The 24942-nt window shown below is 35.3% G+C and overlaps 1 protein-coding gene across 1 annotated transcript; it reads right to left on the minus strand.

The window, feature by feature from the left end:
* Positions 1–1122: 1122 nt before the first annotated feature.
* On the minus strand, positions 1123–24401 carry LOC121423160 (nose resistant to fluoxetine protein 6-like). Its single transcript, XM_041618462.1, has 17 exons — positions 24175–24401; positions 17648–17878; positions 17020–17171; positions 16242–16323; positions 12443–12548; positions 11674–12052; positions 10671–10761; positions 9446–9619; positions 8494–8590; positions 7869–7961; positions 6695–6866; positions 6178–6257; positions 5466–5576; positions 3757–3925; positions 2732–2921; positions 2160–2302; positions 1123–1470 (listed from the first exon to the last, which is right to left on the minus strand). The coding sequence occupies exons 2-17, from the start codon at positions 17862–17864 to the stop codon at positions 1330–1332; spliced, it is 2397 nt and encodes a 798-aa protein (XP_041474396.1). The 5' UTR covers positions 17865–17878; positions 24175–24401; the 3' UTR covers positions 1123–1329.
* Positions 24402–24942: the final 541 nt, after the last annotated feature.

The following is a 24942-nucleotide window of genomic DNA, read 5'->3' on the forward strand; positions in this document are numbered from 1 at the left end:
ATAGACTTATGTTACGTTTTGATTGTAATATTGATTGTATCTTTTTGTTACAAGACTCTGGTCTGAACAGCCTTCACTTTACAGGCAACTATTCAACAAAAATACTGAAGTGCAACTTACACAGACAAAACTATATCAAAACTTGCATAACTTGTGCTTTCATGACCCAAGTTTCATGAACCAAGTTAATTCAACTTGATTGCATACTTACAAATTAACAGATTATCTGAGTTGTCTGTTTAATGAAAATATATATCTTTACACATTGCCAAAGGCCATGCATAATAAAGCAAGGATGAATTTCATTTCATATATTTCTGTATCAATAGTAGGCAACAATTCACTCTCAGTTCAGATTGCAAATGCATGATAAATTGATAAAATGCAATTTAACCAACACAATATTAAGAATCTACATGTAGATGATAAAAAATACACAAGTTAATTTGTACAGGTTGATTCATTTGGAACTACGTAAATCTGTTCAAATTAGAAGTCTGACAATATGTAAATAACATGTTATTCATAAGTTTGACTTATGAAGACTGAACTATACCTACAAATTTTGTTTTTAACGTCACAATATTTCATGGACCAAACTGATTTCAACTTAATTGCATAATTGGAATTTAATTGATTAACTGAGCATTTACATGAAAATATATATTTTCCTACACCGCAAAAGATCCTTCATATTATAGGTTGAATTTCAGTTTGAATATTTCTGTATGAAAAGTAGGCAATGACTTGCATTCATTTCAGATTTCAAATACATGATAATTAATGGTTTCAATTCTATTTTATTTCATTTCCATTCAAAACATAATACAAAGTAATATAAAGTAATACAAATCAAGTACAATTTTACAGAAAGGGCATACTTACTTCGTAAAACAATAAAAAACAAAAAACAGCATAATATAGAGCATAAATGGAAATGAGGGGGGTCCACTAAAAAGCAAAGCTTGTAAAGTGTGGATCCCCTTGGAAATGAAGAAATGGTTAATGTTATAGTTATACAACATTTAATCCTGCGACAATTGCTCCCCTGCAAATATTTATGAACACATAGCTAACGGTTGAGATGGGGTTTTTTTTATTCAGAAATGTTTTGAAGATTAGGGTTAGGGTTGAGTTTGAGTGTAGGGTTTATTTATGTTTGGTTTAAAGTGTGAAATTTACCCGGTATATGGGAACAATTGTTGCAGGACCAAATGCCATGGAACCTAATATAAAACAGAACCAAATATGTGGTAAACTACCACAGATTCTGTAACAAATATATATTTCTATTGCTAAGTTTGTCAACAATAACTTGTTGAATGAAGTTCATGCATCCCGTTGCCTATGCCTTGATTGGACGATGGTTTGTAACATCTTCTCCATGTTACCAAATGGAAATTCAACCAAGACACACAAGACCAGGGCAACAGAGTGGGCCAGTAGAATAGAGCCAGCATACAGATAAGTCTGTAATCAATTATTGAGACAGAAATAATTACAAATCAATGTTTAAAAGATTTTTTAAGCCTGTCTATGAATTTGTAAAAAAGAATTGTAATGAGGACCATACTTCGTAGTTTTTCTTCTACTTTAATGCTATTCGTATAAAGCGCCCTACAAATGTTATTATTATTATTATGTGTGTGTACCTGGAGTGATTGTCACTTTCTGTAGTACATTGTTTCTACTTGATTCCCTTTTTTTTTACTGTTTATCATGTTTACCATCCTCTTTTGGTAATGTCATTATCTTCATTTAAAGATACATTTGAACAAATATAGATTTAGGGCTTGTATATCTGAAATGCATATATGCTAAGATTGTATTATAAAATGTTCATCCCATTCCATAGTGAGAAGTGGTTTCATGCTAATTAGAATTTTTTTTCAGTGTTGACCTTTTGGTGTTTGTGATAGATTGTGTGTATTACAACAGCATAGCACCAAACTTCAAATGAAGCACCTCTTAGAACAATCTCAATTAGCGTGGAGCTATCTATCAAGTGCTAAGCTCATTTTCACTTACTCAGATGAGGGGATTGGTGTAAGGAAAGGCAATCTAAATTATGCTCTTACACAAACACCAGTACCAACACCGAACTTGAATTCACCAATTGAGCTACACCAATATAAAATACACTGATAGAGGATACTCACCAATGATAACACAGACCAGTGAATAGGAACGGCTAAACTATAACCATACAGGCTCTGTATGACAGGATGTATAAGGTAGGTTGAATAGGTCAATCGACTCAACGGCACCCAGAAGTTCCAGGATAAAATATCATCGACCACTCCTGCAAAAGATTGGACAGTACTACAAATGAAGTCCATGGTATGACAAGTAAAATACTATTCAATATCAGGGGGAAATCGAAATGGGAATTAAAAAAAAAGTAACAGCAGAAAAGCAGATAAATAATGTAAAAAAAAACACTACTTCCCTTGGTCCACCTAAATTTGTTTTCTTTTACTTTTAACCCCCCCCCCCCCATTCAAGAGAAGGCATGTAAGCTCAGCCAGTAGAGCGGTGGTTTTGCAATCCACTAACCAAGGTATTATTCCCACTTGGTGCGCTAGTGTTATTCAGGAAGGCTTTGCAGGTCCCTCTGAAAGGACCTTAAGTCTTCGGTCCTTAGTTTGCTTATTTATAATCATCCATGCTTTCTAATTCCAAGCAATCAGGTTAAAAAACCCATCGCCAAACCCCAGCCCCTTCCTCTCACCTCCGTATCCATAATGACAAGCAAATATGACCCAGGAGACAGCTAGGGCCCAGGCGAAGCGAGAAAACGTAAGGGACATAATGTTAGCAGCCTGGCTTGGCGTGGAAACACCTCTGTTTGCATTGTAGAGACCGTAGACCACCGCCATGGCTATGGCAGTGGCGACAGCCCAGCCTGCAGCTGCAATTACCTGCATACAGAATTACAAATATAACATACTTATGGTTGAGTGGAGAATTTCTTTATTTTTAGCAGTGTATTTCACAGTGTTTGGTTTTTTTTACATGTCAGAACCTGTCATGATGATGAAATGATTAAACTTTCATATCAGTAAATAGAGGACAAAATATATATAATATATTTTCAGGGGCTACTTTTCACAACTGACTGCGTAAATCTACAGGCTTTAACATCGCAGTGAATGAGTAGTTTTCTTGCATTCTGGTGGCAAAATTGCCCAGAGCCCCCGTATAACTTTTTTCCTTGGTACATGTATGTACTTAATAAAACATCAAATTGAATGATCGATACTGTCTCTACAACAGTAAGCTTTACGTGTCTGACCAAAATCACAGATTTAAAATCCATTCAAATAATAGTATGAACATTTCAATGACATATCTTTTACTACACTCCATCATTACCCAAGTCTTCCTCACTCAAATTAAAAGTTGATTAAGTTGAGACAGATCACCTCTCCCTCTTTCACCCTTAAACAAGAAAAGGTGAAATGCTGGGATATCCTTGTGGAATCAGTTGCCATATTCCATTTTGCAGTATTTCAAACATCGATTGTTTCAAAATTGCTCTAAAACCCATTTGTTTAAAATTGCCTTCAAGTAGTTTCCTTTCATTGTCATGACTGCTTCTTTTATCTTTGTCCCTTCCTGCTCCATAAAATTTTTATCTTAGTTCCTTTTCGCAGCGACTTGACCACATAATCAATGTGAATTTGGCACTTTAGAAATACTCTATATTATTATTATTATTCATATTCCAATAGTTATACATGTACATGCACTTACAGGAGAAATTTTAAGTTTCTTGTTTCCAATATTATACATGGCATAACCAAGAGCCATGCCTACAAGATAAGGCGGGATGCGACAATAAGGTTTGTTGTAGACGATTCCATTGACATCATTAGCAAACATATATTCCGTACCAGGAGATTCTATTACAGTATCTGCAATTCTAATAAAGAAAACAACACAATAATAAATGATAGTGTGACTTATTAAGCACCAAATTCACTCTGTACAGTGTTCAAGGCGCATAAGAACTATGAAATTGAATAAAAGAGTTTTGAGAAGATTTTTATAAGTCTTTACAGAGATACAAAGTGGGGCATGCATGAGCAAAGGATCTTTCCCGCCAAGTTTATGAACCTTGGAATTGCAAGGTAGCCAGAAGTGGAGGAGCGTAAAGACCTACTTGGTCTGTTGTAATTGATACAAGATCTATAGATTGTATTGTGGTGCCTACAAGGTTATAGGTTATCATAGTCTTCAACTGAAACTGGATGCATGAAATATGATATCATGGAGCATTCTTTACATAAATCCAATGACAAAAGTTTTAGTTAATCATATTCTTGCATCAATTTGTAACTGTCTATCTGATCCTGGTTTCACATTTCTTAGTATTTATCAATTAAAAAGGTTGATTGACTCATAGCTCATGAATATGAGTTGGTTACACAGGTTACACCAATCTATACTCTTATAGAATGTCAGTAGCCAACCCCTTTTAATATCAAGAACATATTATCTTAATCCTGCACTTGAAAAGTCAAAAATATTAGTTTTGATTTAAAAATAAAAAATAAATAAATAAAATTAAAATGGCATGCAGTGGTTACTCTTTATTTGTCATCAATATTGAATAAGGTAGATGAAACCCTAGCATTCCATAGAAATGTGGACTAAGTTTCTTCAGAGCCTGAAGATTGATCTATTATGTTAATACCACACAATGGCCTTTATCCAGTTTAACTTGGACCATGGCATAACTGTGTGATGAGATTATGGAAAGCCAAAACTATCCAAATTGTCCACTGTGCTTTTTCCACAATGCTTTAATTGTGATGAAGTTCCAGACAGTTCAAAAAGACACAACTGGCTATCCACTGTTAAGCCACAACTTTAGATCAGAGTTAAATTAATCCCGAGCTAGATGGTGAAATCCTTGGAACAAGTTAGCTTATGTGAAAACAGAAAAGTCAGAAAGAAACAAATCAATGAATGTTTGAGTAAAATTGATAATAAGGAAGTCATGAGCATTTGAATGTTGAGTTTAAATGATGCAAACATCCTCCCACTGGCAATGTGATCAATATGTGTGATGTCAAGTTTGTACAACTCCCCTATCACTTTTCATATTTTACCTAAATAGACATTTTTATCAAGTCTATCCATAGATCACAGGTTTCATAAAATATACCATGGTGAAAAAAAGTCGGTACTATCATTAGAATGAGCAAATATAGAGGTTATAGGGTATATTTTTAGTGTACAAAGGGAAGAATTGTACTTGTGTGACATATCAAATCTTGGTCGCATTGCCAACTGAAGGATCTCTATAGCATTTGTGATTTCAACATTCAAATGCTCAAAATTTTTGCATCGTTTGACTTATTCTTTCATTCTTCTGTTTTCATACGAGCTTACTTGTACAAAGGGTTTCAATTTCCTTCAAGAATACATGCAGGCCAATGTACTTCAGTATGTCTCACCCTTGGGCTAGTATTCCAACCTCAAAGTTATTCTTGTAAACTAGTACTGCAGTTGTGATGAAACTGGCCACACAAGTTATAATTAATACTAGCATTCCTTTAACACCATACCTGTAGGAAGAGAGAGAGGGGAAAATATCAACCAATTGGAGAGTGGCCTATCATGCTAAAACATAAAATAAAAATAATAATAATCTGGTCATTTATAACATACATTGTACATACATTTTACGAATGTAAGTGCTTACACATTTATTACTACCCTGGTCATCAAAGTCAATCAGTCATCCCTGCACACAATGTAAGTACATTCTCCACTCCCTGTGGGGTATTCTACCCAGTTGACATAGGGGTGCACACAATACTGGAAAAGCTACCATGACTTTCTCACCCTATCGGGCACAAGATATCGAGTGTGGATTAATGCCTTCCCAAAGGACGCTACGCTGTAGTGGGATTCAAACACACGACCCTTTGATTACAAGGCGAGAGTCAGAACCACTACACCTCTTCTATATACCCCAGCCAGCAGGTTTTATAAGACCGTTGACACAACATCATTTAATGATTCAAGGCATATGAATACAATGTCAAAAGGTTGAAAGTAAATTCCAACTTTCGTTATTGGAAAATTAGTTTATTAAAAACAGAATTCTACGAATGACTACCTAAATTAAAGAAACTCAAACACACATAGAAACAATATACCTACCAGAACATAGGGATGATTAGAAGAGGACTTATGATGAAAAACTGCATGTCATTGGCAAGGTACCAGCTCCATGCTATACACTTTGAAGGTAGAGTAAAATTAGTTTTAAAAATTTGGAAAATGAGGTAGAATTAGATCAAATGAGGTGAAATTAGGTAAAATGATGTAAATAAATGAATGATGGAAAATGAGGTACATGTATGTGGGTTAGGATATCACAGGGCCTATACTTGAAAAGTTCTGTGTGATCTTTTAACAGCTCAAGTGATTGGATTAAATAGATAGGAAGTGGGAGGAGCTTTAAAAAAAATGCTTACACAAAAAAAAATGCTACGAATAGCGAATTGGAGGTGTATAAGAGGCATGTTAAATCAGAGAAATATCAACACGACAGATATCACCAAAGGCAGATAACAAGGAGTACAAATGTTATTGACAATGTCATAACACCTCACTCCCCCCATAACCAGAAATACCCAGCACACATGAAAATAATCAAGAACATCAAGGTCCTTACATCCTGCCGCAGACCAGGAGGAACAAAGTTATTGATGTAGAGGAGATCTGTCCACCACCAAGCGTGACAAAGTTTAACTCTATCATCAAAGCGAAAGGAAACGGGCCCCTGACTCATATAGGGTATGAAGTACATCCAGATTAAGATGATTACAGCCAGGCATGGAGTCAAACTAGGGGAAAGAAAAATGATTAAAAAGGGGATATTGTAAAGCTGTTCTTAAGTCATGCATAATCTTATATATACTTTTCAATAAAACTGCTTTAATGCTTTGATTATTCCTCATAGGATTATAGGATTCTTTTATTTTCAGCAATTCCTAAAATCCACCCTTGTTTTTAACTCTTTTCCTTCATGCTCTTATTATATTTGTATGAATCTATCATAAAAATGATAATTTGTTATTACGATCTCATGTATAATCATCATATCATTCTAACTGTATATGCTACTTCTCTGTTCATTTTATTTCATTAGAATTGAAAATAAATGAATTGAATAGAATAACTGCAATATGAAGAGTCTAATGAGATGGTGAAAGTATTTTAAGAGGGTGTTCCATGAAACTGTTCATAAGTTATTGAAGACATTACATTTCACTGGAACGTGTTCTCTGGTATTAAATCAGATTCTCAATCATTTGAATCCCATCAACTACAGTTGAAAATTGCTTTATTAAGATTAAAGTTCTTGTCATTATAAGCAGCATCTGAATGCGAACTTTACTTTTTTTGGTAAACTCAGATAGGGTTAATTACTGGAAATTCAGTCCCAATATGTTAAAAATCCCAGCAAAATATGTGTTATCTCACAGGGACAAGAGTGGTCACTAATCGTTCATACATCATACGTAACTACGAACAGACGTATGGAACACTCCAGGTGACATGCCATCATGAAGTTGTTCATATGTAAGTTACACTAGACTTTTGCATGATTGGTGGGCCTTTTTCATTCCAACTATTTCTGTTTTAACATCATGGATAATTTCTAATCAATTCCAATTCTAATACAATCTTGACAAACAATCTTTGCAGTAAAATGTTTAAGAAAAAAAAGATCAGAGATCAGATATTAAAAAAGGGACTATACATAATTGAAAATCTGATTTAGAGAAAGACTTTTACAGATGAGATGCAAAACTGGACAGTATTTGTATGAAATTGAGACTTACCGGATATACCTGTGTAAGTATAGCCATCCCCAAGACAGTTTTCCATCATTTTCATTCATCTTCTTCAATGCATGGTACGTCAAGAGTAGACCACTAAAAAACATGGATACAAAGAAAATACATGTGTCATTGTAAGGATTAAATTAGACCTCATTTAAATTTTAAAAAACAAACAGGGAACCCCATTAATATGATCCTGATTGTTTGCAAAGGGATGAGTGCATGGTTAAAAAATAATGAAGCGCAATGCTCTTGGTTTTCCATAGTTAGGAATGATTGAGATCAATCACAGTTCTTTAAAAGACAGGGCCTTGGTAAAAAATTGTTTTGACTTGAGCAATTATTTGCATCTGTGACTTAGCCTTAGGCAGAGAATTGCTGTATTCAAAAGAAAATTTCGATCTCAACATTCTATTTCAGCAAAGTTTCTATTCCCTCACCTTATCATGTATCAATTCTTACTTCCAAGTTACTTTTAACTCTAAGCCGGAATGTTAGGGTGGCTATCATGTTTTAAAATTACAGGAAGGTCAAACAAACAGAAGTTTTGACATGAATACTTTATGGAGTTGCCCTGCTTCATGAAAAATAGGTGCTATTCTTATATATGTGGTATAGTGTTTACCTGAGCAAGAAGAAGGAATCCACTGCATACGTAGCAGCAATAAGAGCCTGGAAGCTGAAATCCTGAAGGAAGTTTCCAAATGCAACAAAAAGATTTTCTAAAAGAGAAACATTACATTAAAGAGTACTGCAAGTTAATATTCTGTTTTCATGATTGACTGGAATGTAGTTGAAATACAATAAATGTATGCTGCATTCTAAAAAAAAAAAAATGGTCAATAAATGTAGAGTGCATTGTAAAAACAAAATAGATTTCATGCACAATGTAGTTCAAATATGCATCACTCAAGAGTGAAAAAGGCACATCGATACATAAATTTCTTATGTGTCATGAATTTGCTAAATGTCTTGTACTTTAATAACAGAAAAACAATGACTGATGATGATGCTGATTACAGGTGATAATGATGATGATTGTGGAGGAAGTGGTGGTAGTGATGATGATGATGACGATGATGGTGATAGTGTTGGTGATGATGTTGATTGTGGTGATAGTAATGATGATAATGATTATGATGATGGTGGTGGTGGCAGTGCTGGTGGTGACAGTATTGTGGTGGTAGTGATGATGACGATGATGATGATAATGATGACGACGACGACGACGATGATGATTATGATGGTGGTGGTGGTGGTGGTGGTGATGACAATATTGTGGTGGTAGTGATGATGATGATGATGATGATAATTATGATGATGATGATGATGGTGGTGATGGTGGTGGTGGTGGTGATGACAATATTGTGGTGGTAGTGATGATGATGATGTTGATGTTGTTGATGATGATGATGATGATGATGATGATGATGATGATGATGATGATGATGATGATGATGATGATGATGATGATGATGATGATGATGATGATGATGATGATGATGATGATGATGATGATGATGATGATGGTGATTTGTAGTGGTAGTGGTGGTAGTGATGATGATGATAATAATTACCTGATAAACCTGCATTCATCACCATAGAGAATGAATGACCCAAGATGATCCAAGTAATACTAATAACTCGGATACCATTTAAACAAGGAATGCCTCCTGCAGCCTGCTTTGAGCTAAGGATCTTTGGAAGGTTGCGAGACATGGAAAAACAGAGAAGAAACTGCTTCCACAAACCTGAAACAAATACAAAAGAAAGTGTTTTCATATAACACCCTCCAGCTGAAAACCAAAAATAAGTCACATGAAATGAAATGAGTTTTCTACAAAGTTTGAAGGTAAATCCTAAGCTTTAGATGATATAACTTGTTGATATTGATAAAAATTGAAGGACAAGTCCACCCCAACAAAAACTTGATTTGAATAAAAAGAGAAAAATTCAACAAGCATAACACTGAAAATTTCATCAAAATCGGATGTAAAATAAGAAAGTTATGGCATTTTAAAGTTTCGCTTATTTTCAACAAAAAAGTTATATGAACGAGCCAGTGACATCCAAATGAGAGAGTTGATGACATCACTCACTCACTATTTCTTTTGTATTTTATTATATGAAATATTGTTATTTTCTTGTCATTGTCATGTGAAATGAAGTTTCATTCCTCCCTGTACACGTGGAATTCCATTATTTTAACATTTTGTGCTTCAGGCAAGGAGGTCCTAATCGTCAAATTCGTAAAAATTGAAATATTGTATAATTCAAACAATAAAAAACAAAAGAAACAGTGAGTGAGTGACATCATCGACTCTCTCATTTGGATGTAACTGGCTCGTTCATATAACTATTTTGTTGAAAATAAGCGAAACTTTGAAATGTCATAACTTTCTTATTTTACATCCAATTTTGATGAAATTTTCAGCATTGTGCTTGTCTGATTTTTCTCTATTGATTCAAATCAACATTTTTCTGAGGTGGACTTGACCTTTAAACTTCAATAGTACTTGATTGAATGTAGGAGAAATTCATTTACACAGAACCTTGCTAAGTGACTTGTTGTTGGTATTGGGGTGGAGGGTCAAATATCATGGTATCTGTGAACTTCAATTCCAGATCTAATAGTGCCTTACTCCCTGCAAATGACCTTTGACATTTTCAACTCTGCCAAAACATGGTGTCTTTTATCAAAGTTTGTCAATGTCATCATATCTCAGTATTCCTATAAAGCCTAATAGGCAAACAACTGCAAGGAAAGAGAGGGGAAGGGAGAGAAAGAGATAATTCCCTTACTGTTTGGGGTTTTGTTCACACTGACCACTTGATAATGAGATCCAGCAAGCAAGGCTGTGGTTTCTGATGCTGTGCCAGAAGCAATCTGAACCTAGAGGGAAAAAAATAAGATGCTTTATCACACTGAACAAAGAAATCAAATACCAGCACAAAAAATTTTAAGAGTGAAAATGAATCAAGAGCCAGTGAGCCCATCTCTTAATAACAGACATTTAACATACTTATGAGCATGGTGCTTATTATAATCAGGGTCCTGATGCATGAACAATATTTTTGTAGTAGCTTTGCCCTTGATGGGTATCTTCCATGGGCTCCTTGATTTTGGGTCGTGGGTTCGAATCCCAGCCATGGCGTAATTTCCTTCAGCAAGAAATTTATCCACATTGTGCTGCACTCGACCCAGGTGAGGTAAATTGGTACCGGCAGGAAGTAATTCCTCAAAAAGCTGTGTGCACCGAGAAGGTAGCCTAGCTTAGCCGGGTAATAATAGCAGGGCCCGCTGGGAGAACAGTTTTCGGAACTGAAGTGGCTACCCTGGGTAAATATACCTTTATTATTATTATTATTATTATTATTATTATTATTTTGATTGGGTGTTGAGCATGACTATTATTAACCATGGTAGTTACTATGGGATGGCAAAATAATTTTTCATGCATTAAGGTCCACGTGATTCGGGGTTGACTGTAATTCTATTAATATCAGAAGAAAAATAGGCAGGGATTAAATCTGACATTGTCTCATGCAATAAGAACAGCTCTATAATCAAGCGGTTCTTTTTATTGGTCAGCAACCATTCAGTCATGCATGAAGCAGGGAGAGTTCATGGAAGGAGAAAGACAGGAGTGCAAGTGAAGAAACTTTCAAAGCTTCTGCAAAGGAACCATCAGTCACATTATTCTGTTGTCTGTACATGTACATTGAAGAAAAAAATATCGTCCTCTTTTTGTATGGAATGGAAAATCCTGTATTGATTGGATGCTCTTTTCAAAGATTCTCATACCTCTCTATCCTCAACTTTGTTTTCATGAAGCCCTTCCCTCTGTCTTGTAGAACCATAACTCCCATCAGTGGAACTCAGATGTTGCTTTTCATTTAAACTTTGACCTTGAACTTCACCCTTTCCCCCATCTGACCTGAGGTCATCTACACATGCATAGACAGAGTCTGGGTCATTGTCTTTACTCCTCCTCTTATCAACAGTGGCATAGATACTAGAGGGATCAGTTGATCTCTGAGATGGCCTCTGATCTCCACTAGATCCATTAGCTGTGCCATGTGGTAGCGGAGGTAGGGACGGTCTCCGCCTTTGGTTGCGGGTGATGTGTTTGTCTAGTACTGTGCCAACAATACTGAGCATAGACAGGATGCTAACGAGAACACTGAAAAAAAATTAAAAAGGAGAGAAAAATCACAAAATAGACTCATTCTGCATCCAGAGAAACTCCATATAAGACCTCTTTACAGTTTATTTAAAACATATTTTATTCACAAGTTTTAAAGAAAGAGAAGGATAAGGAAAGAAGAAAAACAGAGGGCAGGAAGACACAAGAAGGACAGATGGAGCAGAAAAAGAAAAAGTAAGAGAAGAAAAAAAAAGATGTAAATAAAGAAAAATACAAGCACAGCGAAGAAAAATAGTAAAAGAACAAGGTGAAAGGAAGGCAACCATAAAGCATACTCAAACTATTAATAGTAGCAAATAAATTTTCAGAATTATAAAACATTTTTATAAAGTTTAGTTTGAATGATACAATATTCAAATTACATACCATGTTCCTATAAATCCACCATTGAAATCAGCATGGGGTTTCTCTGTACAATGGACTGCTGAGCCAGCAACATCCTTTAATCCAATCCAGCTCACATTCAGTAGATCTGAAGAAAAATCATAAGATTATCAACAACAAAAATTCTATTAATCCATATCTCCAATTGTATTCTACATTTTGATTTCTGTCCTTCACATTGACATATCCTTTCACTTTGTTTTACTGTCCTTGAATATTGGAATATCATTTAATTCCTATCATCTGCCAAGCCTTTTCTTTCTTGGAATATACATTCAAAATAAGAAAATTTGGCACATGACATGTAAATCTTGATAGTTGATAACATTATTATTTCTTGTTATTTCTCATATAAAATGTGGAGTAAAAAAATGGAAAGTAACTGGTTTCCATTTTCCACTAAAAAAAATCTTTCAATAATACAAATCCTAACCTATTACCAGCAGCTTCAATATTGGTTCATGTGTATGCAGAATATGGAGAGAAGAGAGGAAAGGGTCATGCTTCTTTTATAAAGATTTATTAATTATGGAATGACACCAAAGTAAGGAAAATAAACGGGAAGTTGAACCTGGGTAGTCTGGCAAATGCACCAATCAGTTTAATTTGTAGCTGTGCTATACGTCTACAGCAAACCATGTATTCATCATTACACGTACAATCAATTGTAAATCTCAAGCACATACTATGCATCCCCTGTATTATACAAAAGAACATCCCCTTGTCACCAAAACAACAATCCCCGGGCCTTCCTGTGCCTGAACAAAGCTGCAATGTCCTTGTCATGAATACAGCTCAAAGTGCAATTCTAGAAATACACATACTCTAATGTTCCTCGCCAATTTTTTTTTTATTCATATGGACAAATTAAAATGAATATCATTTGCTGTCATCAGTTAATAGCTGATTGTAACAAACGTATACAGATAAAAAAGAATCAAGATTTAAACTGTAGATTAGGAGAACAAACAGCAAATAATGTAAAAACAATATTTGTCTTGCAATTCATTTTTCAAGGCTATTCTCTTTTTTTCTTTTTAAAGAAAGGGTATTGCAAGAGAAAGAAAGGTATATAAATGAACACTTGATCTGCAGATTGCAATTGATTGCAATGTTCTTTATGTGCTGATAACCAGGGCAAAATTTCTGCTGTGAAAATAAAAGGACAAAAAATAAATAATATATTTCACAATTTCATTCATTTTTTTGTTTGTTAAACTTCAAGAATTCCAATCACAAAGCTCATATTTTCACTGGAGCTATACAAGCATGTCGATTTCATGAGTTAAAAAAGCACCCAATTACACTTTAAGATCACCATATTCCTAGTTCATGCAGTCATCCACTATACCAACACATCCTTTGGTGTGAAAACATTGCAAATCATAATTCAAAACCAGTTTGCAACCATATACATGTACCAGTACACAAGTACCATCCCAGGAATAGTGATTAGAAGAAAACTGACCATAGTACAGCAATAATCATCTTATTTGAAAAAAGTTTGGAAAATTAAGAGAAATAACTTATGCATGACCTCAGTACTAAGAGCACCTCTCTAGAGTGTCTCTGGAAAATTAAAATTTTGCCAAATAAAAACAAAGATTAGAGATATAATCTATATAAAAAAAAACACCCCAAAAATGTACAAGAAGCTGTATGTACATATGTACTTTTACAGTACATGTACATTTAGCTCCACATCACATGTACATATCATGATTAAGCATCTTTCTTGTTATGGTAAAAATTATCCCTATTCACCTAGGCTATCAGCTATCCAAATACGTTCAGTTTGGAAAGGTCAAATAACATGACTCATAATAGCATGATGTCTGTTGAAGAATAGTCTGAATAACAGTGGCACAGTCAAATCAAGGAACTGTTAGTCTGATACCTCCATCAAATTTGCTATACGGCAGCCGTACAGCGAGTCAAAACAGCCGTTTAAATTTTTTTTTACCGACTACATATAGGTGGTTTGAATAAAAATTAATATAACGGGTGTTTTCGACTCGCTGTACGTCCGCCGTAGAACAAATTTGACTGAGGTATTACTAACAACTCCCTGGTCATATGATGAACTTTGCTATTTATACAGCATGCCCTGAATATGACTAACAATTCACAGAATCCAGACTTATACTTAATCAAGTTTTTTTGAAAATCCAACTCAATTTTGTATAGGAAAGCAATGCACACAACACATATACATAATATACCTTATTAGATATTTTACAATCATTTTTTTTCCAGTTCTGTTTTTTCTTAATTCATTACTGCAGTGCAAAAGTCAAGTTCATTTCCTTTTTAAATTAAATCCCAAAGTTCCACTGCATGGTCATATTTGCTTTCATAGCTCATGACTTTCGTCATCCAGCTTGTATCATTCCCCAATTCCAATTATTTCAATAGATCTTTCTCATTATGACTATCAAGGGTTCCACTTAAGATTACTGTTAATAGTCTCTTAACAAATCTTCTGCAAATCTCCATGGTTTAAGAGGGGTGAATGCAAAAGCAACAACAATTAAATAGTAAGACTTTCAAGGCGGTGCAAAAATTGTATACTAAAAACTTGGAATGGGCTGGGGAAAAAAAATGCTGCAATTGATTGTGAATTCAAATCAAATGAAGTAACACTGATGAAACTCAAAAAGTTATAATATTAAGTTAATTATTAACTGGAGTTTTGAAAACTGAACAATAAACAGGATGAAACAAATTTGGCATCTTATCTATTTGACACTTAATAACACAATGTTTCTAAGCGCTACATACTATTACCCCGGTCTTACTACACCTGGGTGGAAGGTGGCAAGTGTAGATTAATGCCTTGTCAAAGGACATGAGTGCTGTGGTGGGATTTGAACTCCGGACCTTGTCATTCAAAGTCCAGAGACTTATCCACTGAGCCACAACACCTCTAATATTTACTTAATCTTAGTCTTTACTATTGGTAACAACATAACCAAAAATGAGCTTTATTTTCATGAATGAATGTACGGTAACTATAAAACACCAAGATGTACAGTGCTTGCACTCAATGAAAAAAAAATATATATTTGAACAAGGTCAACATGTACTCTGACCTCTTATCAACCAGACATCATTTTATCTATTGTCTGAAGTCGTAAATTTCAGATAAGAGGTACTCAGACATATTGACTGCCATTCAAGAATTCATTCATATGAATTCACAGCACCAAATGTAAACATGCATGGGTAATTTTCATAAGAGAGCACATTCAATTCATACTCTATTTTGCAATGATAAAAAAGATGTTTGTTTTTTCCTCATGAACATATCATCATGATCTATAATCAAAATTCCAGTAAATCAATATTTGAAAAAAATTTGCATTTTTTTTCTACTTGTTATATTTTACATTAAAATAGTTCTTATTCTACCAAAGCCGATCCTACCACCTGCAATACTTTGATGGTCATTAAATTAGGTAAAGGGGTTTTAAGGTGTTAATAACATGCTCTTACAAAGTTCTTTAAAAGAACAAGATACAATTTCTTACGAATTTCACTTAGATCAAGTCAAAAGGGGGGGTTGAACATGTACATGACAATCAACAAATACACTAGATCAATACATTCATCTATGTTTTCTTACTCTTTCTTTTTCTTAATAATCAAACATCATTTGATCATCAAATGCGCAAAACTCACACACATTACAAAGGGAAATTAATGTTAGTATTAACATGAAAATGAATTCTTGTATGAAAGTGCCATAAAATTGAAAGCAAGGATTGCATACTGTATTTACCTAAGAAGATTTCAAGCCCATTCTGTATGTCATCTTCATGGCAGGTAATAGGAGCACACACTCCCCAATTGATTGGTAGGGCCTGAAAGTGATATTCAACAAAATAATTATGGCTCTGTAACCCAAAGCTAATAACAACAGATCACGATTATAACATTGTCAACTGACACATAAATTTTTATTCAAAAGCATTAAGCATTGTTCAAGAATAAAACAGAGAAAAGCATTATTGGTCATTTGAACAAAATAAATATGTAAATGATGGTGTTTACACTGCACTTCATAATAAGTAGTAAAAACAGGAGCCGAGGACAACCCAGTCCTAAAATGTCCTGAGAATGATCTATAAAGCTATATCAGACCTTTGAATTTTGAAAAACACAGTTTTACTGAGGAGCATCCATCCAATCACCTTCAAAGAATTTAATTAATGAAGTTAGCTGTATCATGCTCATGTAGGCATACACTGTAAATTTATCTGACCAAAGAGAGTGATCTCCTTGATCTGACTTCATAGAAATGAAAATTGATAATCAATATCTCTGTTACTCCTTGATTGGTTATTGACAAATCCTTAATATCTCTAAATTTTCTGCTTTAAAGAATGGCTTTCAAAAGTATGGACTCCCCCTTCTAGTGTATCAATTAAATCATTATTCCTCTATGTATACATGTACCAAGACACATTTTGGAATATCAACAGCTATTGGCGAGAGTATGATCACTTTTGTTTTGGGTTAAAATATAAAAAGGTGAAAGATAATTTTTCTTAACTTACCAAAGTGTGGTTGGCACTGAGAGTGATGTTGAGTCCCATATCTACAAGACAATATCTAAAATCAGTGATATTCATACACTCGTCATAATGACCGATCCATGCTGTGTTCCCAACAAGAGTACCGGGTGTTGGCTTTCCAAACGAATCCACAACTGAAAGATAATGGTGTACATGTGAAAACAACAAATTAATAATCACAAAAAACTTCCATCCCTGGATCTGGATGTGTACGATGCATGGCCCTCCTGGGCATAAATGCATCTGATAAGAGAGGGCGGGGTGAGGATTAGAAGGTTCTGTCAATGGCCTTCTTGAATGAATCGCATGGTAAATATCAATGCAAATCTGGAATTGCAAGTCTTGAATTCTTTTTAATATAATATTCGTATTTGAAAAAATATGTATAAATACATGCATTACAAATTTCTCAAAAATCAACTCATTGTTTTATAGTTTTATTATTGTTTTATAGGTTGGAACCATAAGAAAACTCTACTGCATGCATGCAAAAATACACATTTAAAGCATTGCACAATTTGTCCCGAGAGCCCCCCAAAATTGTTACTGGAACAGAAAATATCCCCCTTCCTACTTTATGGATTCATTGACAAGTCAGCTGAAAACTCACCTTGAAACAAATTGGGATCTCCTGAAAAGAGCTTCAACAAATCCGCCAGGCAAACTTCAGAAACATTCTGAATGGATGCTTCCTTCTCAAAGACATTCCCAGGAGGCAAGTAGTGGGCAGCATCTCCCAAGAATGTACCTTCCTTGTTACCAACGTTTCCTTGGCAACCAGTGCAGATTACAAGAACAACAGAGAGTGTGATGTAGAAGACCATCATCACTTGATTATTTCCTAGGAAAAGAGATCCCATACAGGATGAATTGACTACACAGGCCAAATATTTAACTTAAAATGCAGAGCTCTATCAAATCATTCAGAAAAGAAATGTATACACATACACCATGAATCATACAAAAATGGATTTACTTTTCAAGGCTTACATGTACAACATATGGGTGCCTCATGTGCAGTAGAAAGACCAGTATGTTCTCCTGATTTTTATGAATTATATTAGTATGGAAGATATTCATATTGCAATTTAGAAACCAGTTTGTACACTATGATTTTTGTTTTGACTTTGGAGGATCGTATTTGTGACAGTTTAACTCCAACTGGAACAAGTTGAGTGTAAGCACCATACCTTTGTATGTATACATGTACATGTACTCTGTAACACTGGGCTTTGGTGAGCCAGACAACCAAACAATACTTTGAAACTTCTTTGGAACTTAAAATGTCTGCTTAATCCTCATTGAACATAGAAGTATAGAGGCCACTGTAATCATGTCCTACATGTAGCTTTTATCATTTTGTATTAAAGTTTTGTGACACTACATACTATAATTAATGCACATTAAAGGGATACCAAGCAACTACACTCTGAAGTTTCTGAAGTACCATGTATCCTATTATCCAAATAGCTGTGCATCTTTCCAGATAGAACTTAAATGTGGGGATATTAACCCCAATCTGGGCCCAGATGATGAAAATCTTAAAATCAAATATGTTGTCTGAACTATAATTGAGTCAATTTATGACAGAGAATTACCCCCTGTGTTTGGAATGCAATCAAGAACCTACAGTCATCAGCTTTATAGCCTATGAAAAGAGAGGAAAGAAAACTCTGCAACATCTGATACCCCTTTCATAAACCCAGTTACTATGAATTAGGCGGCTAATAGCAGCATAATTTGGTCGTAAAATTGGAGGAGGACAAGTAGTTATCCGGGACATTACTCTGATGCTGCTATTATCCGCATAATAGCAGCATCGGGACAAGATTTTGAGTTTATGAACGCATTTCCAAATAATGCAGATAATTGCCATGGTGCGGTCACAAGGTCATCCTTTTCCAACACAACCGCATCGGAGGGGGCATGTCCAGTTGTCATGGCGATTATCCCCCTTATTTTCGGAGTTTATGAACGCAATTTTTATTGAATTATCCACATTACTCTTAGGCGGCTAATTGGAGGATAGGTTTATGAAAAGGGTATGAAATGCATGACACTAATCAAATACCAGTTATCATTGATACGAGGATCTGCAACAATGAACGTACCAACACTAGACACAATACAACCAATCAAACAAACTTAATAAAGATGAGAAAGGAACCCAGATGTCGGTATACATGTAATTTGTTTTCTGTATTTTTAACCAACCTGAGAGCCCTATCAAATAACAAGTGGAATGCCTCTGGCGGTCTCACCTGCATCACACGATTCAATATAGCAGCAGTGCTGACTTTGAAAACTACTATAACTTGCACAAGATGTTCAGTGATACTTGGTTACTCTTATTTCCACGTTTTATGAACTAGACCAATACACTTACAGAGAGATGATGGTTATTCAACAAAAAACACAACATGGCCAAAGTTCATTGACCTTACATGACCTTTGACCTTGATCATGTGACTTGAACTCGCACAGGATGTTCGCAGTGATACTTGATTACTCTTATGTCCAAGATTCTTGAATCAGATCCATAAACTTTCAAAGTTATGATGGTAATTCAACAGATACACCCAATTTGGCCAAATTTCATTGACCTTTGAACTTGGTCATGTGACCTGAAATGCGCACAGAATGTTCAGTGATACTTGATTACTCTTATTTCCACGTTTTATGAACTAGACCAATACACTTACAGAGATATGATGGTTATTCAACAAAAAACCCAACATGGCCAAAGTTCATTGACCTTACATGACCTTTGACCTTGATCATGTGACTTGAAACTTGCACAAAATGTTCAGTGATGCTTGATTACTATTATGTCCATGCTTCATGAATCAGATCCATAAACTTTCAAAGTTACAATGAGAATTCAACAGATGCCCCCAATTCGGCCAAAGCTCATTGACACTAAATGACCTTTGACCTTGGTCATGTGACATAAAACTCACGCAGGATGTTCAGTGATAATTGATTAAACTTATGTCCAAGTTTCATGAACTAGGTCCATATATTTTCTAAGTTATGATGACATTTCAAAAACTTAACCTCAGGTTAAGATTTCGACGTTGATTCCTCCAACATAGTCTAAGTTCATTGACCCTATATGACCTTTGACCTTGGTCATGTGACATGAAACTCTAAATGGATGTTCAATAATACTTGATTAACCTTATGGCCAAGTTTCATGAACTAGGTCCATATACTTTCTAAGTTATGATGTCATTTCAAAAACTTAACCTCAGGTTAAGATTTGATGTTGACGCCGACGCCGCCGGAAAAGCGGCGCCTATAGTCTCACTCTGCTATGCAGGTGAGACAAAAATGATGAGTTAGATATTGTCGTCCAACAAAATTCCGTTGATGTAATCACAATCTCAGAAACATGGCTAATACTATGACACAACACTGGATCATTTAAATATATGCATCTATGAATGGTTTTCTTTGTGAACAAATCAGTGGTGGAGTCAGATGTTATGCTAAAGAAGAATTTTGCCCTTTATTAGCTAGCATGTCCCTGGTTGGTGGTATTGAAATGTTTGTTGATCCTGACACTCTCATAATTGCCATGTTCCTTTTTATGCATTATTACTGAATGGATAATAATATGGTATATTTCTCCCTAGAAATGGCAACTCAGATCATCATCACCTAAATATCAAGTCTCTTGGTGAAGTATCCAGATGCTGGTGTGACTGTTTGAGGTGATTATATCAATGATCTGGATCTCCAACCTTTGTTGAATAACAGCTGCCTTTTTGATTGACAAAACTAAAAGAGGTTTTAATATTTAATCTATTCACCAATTATTCTGATTTCTAATCTCTCATCTTTACTTTCTCCAATCCGATATGAAACCCTACCCTCAGTGGCGTAACTAGGATTTTCCACAGGGCGGGCAATAGAATGCCCAAAAATTTGACAAGAAAAAAAAAAAAGGTCTTCAATCACAAATAAAGGATTTCGTACCAGAAAAAAAATTGAAAAAATGTCTTCAAGCTCATCAGGGGGGCAACAGGTCTTTCAAGCGCATCAGGGGGGGGGCTGGGATATGTCCTTTGCATGGGTTGTGGCTCATCAGGGGGGCAGACTGCCCCCCCCCCGCCCCGTAGGTACGCTAGTACCTACCCTTAACAAGTGTTGGAAACAAAAGGATCCTCTTAGCAAGTATTTCCTGAATTGAACCCCTAAACAAGTATAGCGATATTTTGATTATGTCACATCAGTTTTACCTTAATACAGGGTGACCAGATTTCACAAAATGAAATACGGGACATTTGACAAACGAAGATCAACAAAGAAGCCTACACAAAGTATTAGACTTGTGAAAAATATAAAGAATTGGAAGAGAAGGTGAACGAAAGAATGAAGGAGAAAGAAAAGAGATGATTGAGAAGGAAAGAAAATAAAGGGAAAAATAAAAAATACCAGAAAGTTAGAATAAAAGAAGGATGAAAGAAATAATAAAAGAGGTAAAATATAAGGTTTCCGTCATTCTTTGAAATTAAATAAAAAGAAAGAAAGAAAGAAAAAAAGGAAAAAGGAAAAAAAGAAGAAAAGAAAGAAAGGAAGCGAAGATGAATAAATGTCTGAAAGACAAAATAAAGGAGAGAAATAAAGGGGGAAAGGTAAGAAAAAGAAGGAGGAAAGAAACAATGAAGGAAATAAACATGTTTCCTTTATTCTTTGAAAGAAAGAATGAAAGAAAGAAGAAAACTGGAGGAAGGAAGGAATTAAGGTAGGGAAAGAAAGAAAGAAACAAAAGAAAGAATAAGGGAAAAAATACGAAGGGAAGAAATAAAGAAAGGAAGAAAGAGCGGAAGGGAAGAATGAAGGGAGGAGAGAACGCAAAAAAGGACAAAATAATGGGAGGAGAGAAAGAACGAAAAGAAACAGGAGATGAAGAGAGAAGGAAGCCACGGTAATTATAAGGAAAGAAAGGATGAAGGAAATAAAAAAGGATATTTGATGAAGAAGGAAAGTAAGAGAAAGGAAAGAAAGAAAAATGAACAGAGAGAGAGAAAAGAAAATGTCTAGGAAAGAAAGCGAGAAAATAAAGATAGATGGAACAAAAAGGGCAAGCAGAAAAGATAGAGTATATATAAAAGAAAGAAAGTTCAAACTTCAAGTAAACAAAAAATCCAATCATCTAATGAAAATCATAATTTTATTTGGTGGTTTTTTAATGTATTTTTAAAACTTAAAAAATAAAATGTTTTAGAAATTGAAAAAATTTCAAAGTGAAACATATTGTCAAACATTAGGTGAAATATCCCGGCATCGTACACACCAAGACCCAAAACGAAAGCTGAAACAACTAGATCTATGAAAAGTCAATAACTTGTTCCTCCGATTACATCTCCAAATCATTAATCTGAGAATCCATAGTATAATTATAAAAATTTCCCGCCGATTTTGTGATTATTTTGGTGGAAATTGTCAAACATTAGGTGAAATATCCCGGCATCGTACACACCAAGACCCAAAACGAAAGCTGAAACAACTAGATCTATGAAAAGTCAATAACTTGTTCCTCCGATTACATCTCCAAATCATTAATCTGAGAATCCATAGTATAATTATAAAAATTTCCCGCCTATTTTGTGATTATTTTGGTGGAAATTGTCAAACATTAGGTGAAATATCCCGGCATCGTACACACCAAGACCCAAAACGAAAGCTGAAACAACTAGATCTATGAAAAGTCAATAACTTGTTCCTCCGATTACATCTCCAAATCATTAATCTGAGAATCCATAGTATAATTATAAAAATTTCCCGCCGATTTTGTGATTATTTTGGTGGAAAAACTGTTTATCATGCTTGTGAGATTGTTTGCACCATTGAGAATTTGCTTCGATCCTACATGCCTAGCTAGTAGCCTGCCACACACATGGAGGCCAGTTCGTTTGCAATGTATTGGGTTAGCAAGAAATCATCGCAGAACTTGCAAAAGTTTACAGTTATCGATTTAATTGTTGTCCATGCTTCGTCAGCTGATGGTTATTTAATGAAAATTTGTCGCTTTTAAAACTACATTTTGTTCAATATTCTGAAATACGGGACAAATAGGCGTCCCGGGAAGGGTCTGTCGGGACGCCGGGACACAGGAGCAAAATACGGGACAATCCCGGGAAATACGGGACGTCTGGTCACCCTGACTTAATACCTACATCATTGGGTTTAAATAGTACGGCCTATTTCCCACACCTCATGCAAATCGTACTCTAAACACGTAGTATTCACTGTTGGGGCAAAAAGTACATCCTTTATAAAACATTTGTTTTTTTAATACCCTCACAATTTTGACCCTTTACACAAAGCTTTCCTAGCAAAACAGATACCAATTATATCCATTATTTTAGTGTCTTTAACAGCTTTATTATGATTGCGTACTTAACGTGCCCTATCTTGAAAAAGACATAAATTGTAGGTGTTTTGGGGGTCGCGCATGATGTCCACTTGTCAATGTAAGTGCCCCCCCCCCCAATCCTGCTTTACCGACGTCCACCTCACCTAAAATGCTGTGGATCACCATCATCATCTTCACCATCATCACCATTGTCATCATCACCATCATTGTCATCATCTTCACCATCTTGATCCTCTTTCAATTTCATCATCACCAATCATGGTCATCATCATCACTATCATCATCACCATGCACCATCATCTTCATCTTCATCATCATCATGCATCAGACATGATCCAGCATCATCATTTACAATTACATGAACATTTATTATTTCTTCATCAATTTTTATCAGCATCATTGCGTCATCGTCATCATCATCTTCATCGTCATCACTATCATCACTATTCACTATCATCACCATCATCTTCATCTCCATCATCATCATCAATCATGAGACTAGGCACTAGCAGACATGATCATTCAGCATCATTTATCATTCATCATCAATTTTCATCAGCATCATCGTAATCATCATTGTCATCATCCAAATTATGGAATCATGCAATTATGATATCCTCATTGATTTATGTGCGGGTACCGATAAGATATGTACGGTACGTCAGCTATATTTCATTTAGGCCTAAGCAATCATAGCAATGCCAGTGCGGCATAACTGTGTCGTCAGCTCCGTCAGCTCAACTTCAACTTACCTCAAAACTCTAGCCGACTGAACGACCAACGAACTAACAGTTATACAGCCACCTCCTCTTTCTTGCTCCTTGAATAAAACATCAGTCCATTTACACCTTTACAGTCTGGAGTTACCATTATTTAAAGCGGGCTTATGATGTTCATCTTCACCGCTGCATCAGATCGGGATCACGCGAGCTTACTGATGAAAAGCTGGCTGGTGGCGCTGGCGGGCCCGGGCGCGGCCGGCCGGCTGCGCTGCGACCAGGCCGGTCAGTCTAGTCACTCGCTGGTGCTGCGCTTGCCTGGATCCCGCCCATAGAGTTATATAAACCTAAACACGTATTTAACTCTATGATCCCGCCGCGCCGACCTGGGGAGCGTTTCATCAATATCTTCATGAAACGCCCCCGGATCTAAATAAGATAATCGGTGAGGATTCTCTCTCTCGAGTTGATGTTATCATTACTCTGTTCCACAAAGTCCCTTCAAACCCTTGTCATATTTCTTTGAGTGCATAAATCTAGCTAGCTTAACGTTTTTATTCCTTAAAGCAAACACATTAAGTATACTAAAGTTAGAATGGAAAGCTCTTATTTTACTGTATACTATTCAAACTTGTTTCAAAACTAGGATTGCATAATATTGGAATCATCATGAATTCATGACTATATACATCACTTATTATTATTATCATTATTATCATCACTGTCTTTGTCATCATCATCATGATCACTATTATTTTTCAATTTAGACATCACTAATTATTTTGAGAATACATGTAGTAT

The sequence above is a fragment of the Lytechinus variegatus genome, chromosome 10, assembly GCF_018143015.1.
Source record: "Lytechinus variegatus isolate NC3 chromosome 10, Lvar_3.0, whole genome shotgun sequence".
Taxonomy (NCBI): Eukaryota; Metazoa; Echinodermata; class Echinoidea; order Temnopleuroida; family Toxopneustidae; genus Lytechinus; species Lytechinus variegatus.

Bases quoted from the DNA above. Each gene is read 5' to 3' on its own strand.
- LOC121423160 (XM_041618462.1), bottom strand. From the start codon at position 17,864: ATGATGGTCTTCTACATCACACTCTCTGTTGTTCTTGTAATCTGCACT. The intron at 2,303-2,731 runs GTGAGAGGAAGG...AATCTTTTGCAG, and splicing joins TTGTCATTATGGATACGGAG to GAGTGGTCGATGATATTTTA. The intron at 1,471-2,159 runs GTGAGTATCCTC...AATTGATTACAG, and splicing joins ACTGGTCTGTGTTATCATTG to ACTTATCTGTATGCTGGCTC.